Source organism: Polistes canadensis, unplaced genomic scaffold (assembly GCF_001313835.1).
Source record: "Polistes canadensis isolate GaletaPanama2010 unplaced genomic scaffold, ASM131383v1 scaffold_192, whole genome shotgun sequence".
Classification (NCBI taxonomy): domain Eukaryota; kingdom Metazoa; phylum Arthropoda; class Insecta; order Hymenoptera; family Vespidae; genus Polistes; species Polistes canadensis.
In genome coordinates, this window is record NW_014569739.1 from 295,065 (window position 1) to 302,691 (window position 7,627).

Here is a 7,627-nt window from a genome sequence, read left to right on the forward strand (position 1 = left end):
TATAATATTCGTATAATATACACGTTCATCATCATAGAGGCCAACAAAGTACGGCAATCGAAAAAATAAATTTCGTGACAACCATATTTGCCATAATCGCTACCTGTACACATTATACAAGAGCCGCCTGCGATGATGTCGCTAAATTTTAACAAAATCTATGTACGGTGTATGTAGAAATTATACGTATCTACATAAAAACAGACACACACGCGCGCACACATCGCATACACACACACACATATATATATATATATGTATATCCAAATTATAAATTTGAATAATTCACTTATATACACATATCACTTATGTACATATGTATATAAATGAATTTAATCACATTTATAATTCAGAAAAGACATCTATGTCATCGCACATATCACTTTTGTTGCCTCTGTTTGCAAGATATAGGAATAATAGACATATTCCAATGTGATTATTGATAATGCATATACATATCCATACACACATACATACACATATATACACACATGTGCTGATAATTACAATAGTGAAAATATTTTTAAAATTTATTCTTTGATTTATTTCACAAATAATTTTAATTTAAAGTAATCAATGTTTTTGACTAAAAATCCATTAAACAATTACCGACACATGTGAATACATTTATGTATGTATGTATTTATGTATAAATATACATAATATCATAAAAGTGCCGACAGTATGATGCTGTTCCATCTCGTTGATAAAATTTTAATGATCTCTGTAATAAGATTCTTCTCTGTTATTTATTTACCAATTCCCACTTCTCCCTCTACTACGAAAACCACCTCCCCGAAATTGTCCACCCCGTTTCGGTCCTCTTGGAACGAAATTCCCGGAGGATGGTCCACGTGGACCTCTGTCCATCCAAGGAGCTCTAGGGCCACCTCGGAAACCACTCCTACCGCGAGGAGGACCATTTCTCCAATGTGAGAAAATCGCTGGTCCTCCAACTCGAGGTCGAAAGTTTGGACTGCTACTGTGCACATCATACTCATATCCCGCTACGGGATGAATGTCCGTCGATGTACTACACGATCCGGAATCATTTGAACCTGCATCCGCAATAACCGCTTGTTGCGGACCGTTCGATAAAATAATTCTCTTGTTACTGATCACATCGTCCTGTTTCTCATCAAAATCACCATTTGTTGGCAGTTTCTTTAAATCATTCGATGGTGCCACGTTAGATTCCATCAAAACCTCCAACTGTTCTGATATTTGTGGTGTGTCCGTGAAATCTTCATGAGCTTGATTTTCCAACGAGGAGTTTTTATCACCAATTTGTTTTTCCGTCAGACTAGATTCTGAATTCACCTGTTCTATATATTCCGACATAGATGTGTATTTCTCGTCGCGAGGATTCTTCGTTTCTTCTGAAATTGATGATTCTTGAGGTGATTGTTCCTGATTATTGTCAGAATCACCTTTGATCAACTCATCGTTTGTCAATGTGTTATCTAATGTAGCAACATAACCGGAAGAACCGTGTTCAGAGTTTCGAGAACTCGATACGTCTTGTTGCGTTTTGTGATCCTCGATTGACAACGAATAGATTTTCTCTTGCGACGAACAGATTTTCTCTTGCGATGAACAGATTTTCTCTTGCGATGAATTCTGAATAGCTTGTATGTTTGCCGATGGCTCACCTTGTTCGAATTCAGGCATAGCTATGGGCTTGCCTTCGTCATCAAGAATAAGGACCGTTTCAGGTGGTTGTAATAACAAAGGACGACTATTTGGAATAATGTCTGGTGGCGAGCGTTGCTGCTGCTGTTGTTGCTGCTGTGGTTGTTGTGGTTGTGGTTGTTGTTGCTGTTGTTGTTGTTGTTGTTGTTGCTGCTGTTGTTCCTGTGATCTCGACTTTCGAATACCTGTAGGAGTACGTTGCTTATGATTATGATCATCAGAATATCTACTTTGTCGATTTCTTGGAAATCCCCGACCACCACGACCACTCCTTTCATTCCTATGAAATGTTGAAGTATCGCGATGTTGATGATCCGATGCCTGATACCTGTTTCGCAATTGCGCTTCCCCGTGAAAATCTTGATTAGATCTAATATTATGTTGATTATCATGATATTCAAAGTCTTGCTGATTCTGTTGGTGAACCTCGTGAAAACTTTGTTGTCCTGGAAGAAATTCTTGCTGATTTTTAAGGAAGTTCGGTGGTGGTGGTCGATTTTGATGGAAGTTCGGTTGATTCGGATGAAAGTCAACTGGCGCATTATGATGAAAATCTGCTGGAGTTTGGTGAAAATTATTTGGAGGTTGATGAAACTGCGGTGGTGGCGGTGGTGGAGGTGGTCCAGGATGAATAACATGAACGTCTTGCAATATTTGACCTCGAGGTACTGACATTTGGGTGGAAGGTAATGGAATCATACGCATGTCCATATCTAAATGTTGAGTCTGCCCGGACTGTACTGGATTCATTGCCCTCATATCGCGATCTTGAGATCTGACATCTACCAATATTCTTCCTTTCGGTTTACTATCTACTTCGTCGTCCGACATTTCCATATCAACGCTCTCCACGATATCGCCAGGTTGCATGTGTTGCCTAATTATGATAAAATATAAAATATATTACATGTAGACTCTTAAAAATTTGTTAAAAACAAATATAATAATTATATAATAAAGCCTCACCGATAATCCTGGTCACTTGTAGACCATAAAGCATTGTTATTTGGTAATACATTCAACGTCGTATCATTGATGGTATTATGATTTGCAGGACTGCCTGTGAGACTTATTAAATTACGATGATCGACATCTGCTGCCTTTATTAAGCTGTATGGTAATTGGTTCTCAGATGTTAATGGTATTGGTATCACCCTATATACATACAGTGATAAAAGATATCTACATGATTTCATAAAATAATAAAAATGATTAATATATTACCTATGATCTACATCTCCGGCACTACTAAGAAGAGGCTCTTGAGGTTGCGCATCATTATACTCTACAGGATCATTAAACCCAGCTTTTTCGTACATTGGTGGTGACTCTGGAGTTTCAGAAAGTATTTCACTTTTTCCTCTTATATTGTTAGGCCAAACAGAGTCATTACTAGACTCCCATCTGTCATTAGCACCATCTATCCATGAAGTCTTATTTTTTTCATCATTTTCACCAGGCCAAGATGGATTCATACTATTTTTACCTGGAGATATATAACAGACTATACTGTATTCTTTATAGTAATTCTAATTACCACGACAAAAAAAGGGATTATTTGTGTTTTTTTTTAAATAGTCCATACCCTTTTCTTCCCATTTTGCTGGTTCTTTAATTTCAGTTGAGGGAGTCCATGTAGGAAATTTAGGCGGCAGTTTATTGTAGCAATTCTCGTCATCAAGAAAAATAGGTGGCGGGAGAGGTGGGGGAGGTAAAGGATTTACAACAGTTGCATTAGTAGAGCCATCAAACGGCACAGTGATATTACTTTGACTATTTTGACTGGAATATGGAGAAGGAGTATGTGATTCGGTAGGTAGGTTACGAACGGAAATAGGAGTACTGTGGTTTATTGAACAATTATTTAAAGTGCCGAGAGATGAACCCTGAGCACTTATCATTCGTGAGAGCGCAGGAGTCACTGGAAGCTGTCCTAATGCAGGTGAATGCCTATAATTAGGACGTTGCGGAGATTCCACTTGAGGATCAGAAATATCTAAACCTAGACCAGGTATACCACCAGGATCTTGTGTTCCTTCTGATGAAGGAAGGACAGTTTTCAAAAAACTAGATATATTGAAATCTTCACTGTTTTCGCTTTTGGTGGGCCTCATATTGATCACTTCTATTTGCTTTGGCTAGTAGAATTAAACAAATTTAAATACTGATAGATATTTTATCTATCAATACATTATTACTTACCTCTAAAGAATCATTATATTGTTGTGTCATCATAGTAGGTGTTGTAGATCTTTCGTTAAACAAATGTCTCTAAAAAACATATATAACATATATAGTCATTTGTACATACATGACATAATGATTATAATCATAACACAAAACTGTATCTCACCATATTACCAAAATCTACATTCCCTCCTATAAACGAGGAGAAGTTATTAGTAAAATCTCCAGATTCATGTCCCTGTGTCAACTCTGGAGCAGGAACAGGAACAGGATCATAATCATGAGTGTATGAACCATAAATAGATGGAGGTGCTACTTCTATAATTGCAGATTGATTTGTAGCTTGATTTTCATCACCTGGCAACTCTATATCGCTATCAGGGCTGGGAGATGGAGCATTCACATCAGGTGATGGAATAGGAGAGACCAATGTTGGTAATAATTCATCTAATTTCTTTTTTAAGTTTTTTACTCTGCTACCAAAATTGCGATATGCCTATGAGTGTGTGTAAAGATATTGATTAATAGCTAAATAAAAAACCTGTTGAATTGTTTTTCTATTTTATATAATAAACAGAACATTTCTCTGTTGATAAAATTTACTTACATTTGTTACTATTTTAACTTCACTCCGTTGAGTTTCATAAAATTGATCTGCTTGATCGAGTAATTCAAGAACCTGAGCTCTTTCTCCAATTTCAGCCTCTAATGCACGCACATAGTTTTCAACATTTCTTACTGCCAAATCAACTTCTTTTTCAGCATCTTCAACACGTCTTCGATCTTTTAAAGATGCACAAAGTTCCTCTGCATTTTCTATGTCTATATTACTATCTCTTAAATCACGTAATCTAGCATCTGTTGCCTGTTCCAGAGTCGCACAAGATCTCATAGTCGAAATCAATAATGCAGCCTGAAATTCTTCTGGCACTGTAGCAGGTTGCGGTTCTGCTTTTTTCTTTGGGGCAGCTGATATTAAGCCCGATAAATCAGCAAGAAACTCCTCATCGTATACTTGTCTCTGATCCCAAATCTTAAATATCCGCAATATACGATGTTTTACTTTTTCATCTCTAACCATTGTGGTAGCACGTTGTAGCGTAGTGCCCCAAGATTCCACAAATTCAAAGTTTTTTCTCTTGGAGTATTGAATGACATCATTAGCCAAGTAAAAGAGCGTAAGACGGTGCTCTACTTTTACTATCACATAAAAATCACATTGTTAATGATTTAGAATTAACATTTCTATAAATAGTAACATTTCTTAACCCTTTCAATAATACTAGTAACTATAGTCATCGATTAATATTTTACATTGGTTTATAATGTTTTAGATCTGAAACTTTTGAAACGTATTATATTGTAATATTCCATCTTTTATCCACTTAGCAGTAAAATGTTTGCATTATAACTGATTTATACAGTAGAACTTTATTCATGATATAAATATCTATGTAGTAAAAGCGTAAAGGTTTTGTGAAACTGTATTGAAAGGGTTAATACACCATAATATACAGAGACATATGAGCTACTCAGTCTAATTATTAATGAAATTTTAAATATATAAAGTTAACTATTGATCAATTGCTTTGTTAATAAAATTTTTAAACATTCTTAAAACGGAGTATATTGTTTTGTTCTGTTAACAGCTCATATATTTTGATATATCAAGCACACAAATGCATACAATATAATGTAAAAAAATTTGATATTTATATATGATTTAAAAAGATTCAATGTAATATTTAACTCACCCTTCTTTAAAACTTGAAGCCAAGTAGCAACAATCTTCTTATGATGTTGTCGTCTTTCAAGACACCATGTCGAAAGACTTTGAATAGACTCCTGTGAATCCTTCAATGTATGAAGTCTTCGCTCAAAGAGTTCCACATCAAAATCACTTGTTGCCATTTTGTTGACGAATCATCAACTCGTTCGATAGTTCAAAAATTTAATGTCATAGCATTTTTTAACATGAACCACCGAAAGGAACACAAAAACATACATCCAGGTATCATAGATAAGTTGCTTATCTAGCACATCAACCTAACCAAATAGTATTGCTAATGTATCAACATCGAATGCCAAGAATTACATTAACTATTAAATCACTATTCATCTTCTCAATTAGACGAAGCTCTTCAATTTCACTATTCCTTTGTATACACAAACAATGAGATATTAAAAATCATTTAGAAACTATAAAATTAAAGCTTGCAATACCGATACGCTTAAGCTGTCGTTATTGACGTAAACCTAAAGAATACAAGAAGCAAATAATTCAGTCTGTAAATGTAACACAATTGTAATGTCAAATAAATGATATTATTCGATGCACAGTACATTAACTTTCGTAGTATATTTCAAAATACCGTATACCATACAAAGAGTCGTGAAAACAAGAGTCAGCCATCTTTCTAGGACCAAAACACGACCGCGCAATGGCCGGCACGATTCATAAAATATCGTATAAAACTTATTAAAAATTAACACGGATATGTTTTTATATTTCCATTAACAAAAAACGAAATTTATATTTTTATCGATCATAAAATTCGATAAAAGTTTGCATAATTTATTTAATGAATTTGAATATATTATTCCAAAAATAAAAAATAACTTAAATATATATTAATAATTCTCATGAATTGTATATCATTAAAAAGTTTTAAAGATTAAAATAGTTTTATAATAACATATTTGATTAAAAACATTATTCCTTTTTATTAAACATATATTCCTTCAAAATTAGCGATATAAACAAAATTTGTTTCATTTTCAATAAACAACGGTATACATTCGTATACTTAGTTGCCATTTATAGATATGATATGATATAATTAGATATATATCTTATTAACGATAAATGTTGATAGGTTAAATGCATTTTAGAATTTGTATCAAATCATCCAATCATAGATAGCATACGTATAAAGGCGAGCATGCATTTACTAGTGAATCAATACAAAATTATTCATAATTTATTACAATTTAATTCTGAAATTTTATTTAATTAATAAAAATACAAATGTCACAATGCTTAAAAAAAGCTACAAAAAAAGTAGCAAGAAACCTTGCCTTAAAAAATTAAAACAAAAATTTAGTTTATTACGTCCTACCAAACTACCAATGAGAAGAAAGAAAATTTATGACGAAATACAAAGCAAATGGCGCCAATTTACCCGCGTTTATTAGATTGAAATAAAATTAATTCTTGATCTGCATCATCGCCTACATGGTATAGATTATAGTATTAAGAACTAATATATTTATATATATATATGTATATATATATATATCCTCATAATATTTTACGTTCGTTTAAAAATAGTAAATTATAATTATAGCCAATAAAAATTGAACTCGATGTATAGCGATAATTTAAAATTATGAACAGTGACGATACAACAAATCTGATACAATATCGATATTATTACAATTAAAGTAATACAAAATCTCATAAAGATTCGATCAATGCAATTGTTATATATAGTTCATTATTTTATATATAATCTAAATTATTAAATAAACATTTTTTTGTATTCCTTCGAATAAACATGAACTATTGTCCTTGAAAAACTTACCGCTCCATATTTCCCTTATACGAAAATATAACAACTTTACGTCGACAATATCATGGTTGTATTTTTTTTCTTTCTTTCTTTTTTTTTTTTTTTTTTTAATGGAACCAAATATAGACATAAAAGAAGAGGAAAGTGAAGCATAAGGAAGGATATAACGATCGGGC

General features: G+C 33.2%; 1 protein-coding gene across 2 annotated transcripts; it reads right to left on the reverse strand.

The window, feature by feature from the left end:
* Positions 1-263: 263 nt before the first annotated feature.
* On the reverse strand, positions 264-6,306 carry LOC106789609 (myb-like protein Q). 2 transcript variants are annotated; one of them, XM_014753976.1, is made up of 9 exons: positions 6,223-6,302; positions 5,634-6,135; positions 4,487-5,079; positions 4,046-4,375; positions 3,895-3,963; positions 3,278-3,830; positions 2,917-3,196; positions 2,659-2,847; positions 264-2,569 (listed from the first exon to the last, which is right to left on the reverse strand). In XM_014753976.1, exons 2-9 carry the CDS (start codon positions 5,788-5,790, stop codon positions 754-756), a joined length of 3,987 nt encoding a protein of 1,328 aa, XP_014609462.1. In that variant the 5' UTR covers positions 5,791-6,135; positions 6,223-6,302; the 3' UTR covers positions 264-753. The 2 variants fall into 2 exon arrangements, with proteins under 2 accessions (XP_014609462.1, XP_014609463.1); XM_014753977.1 differs by having other exon boundaries at positions 2,917-3,178; positions 5,634-6,306.
* Positions 6,307-7,627: the final 1,321 nt, after the last annotated feature.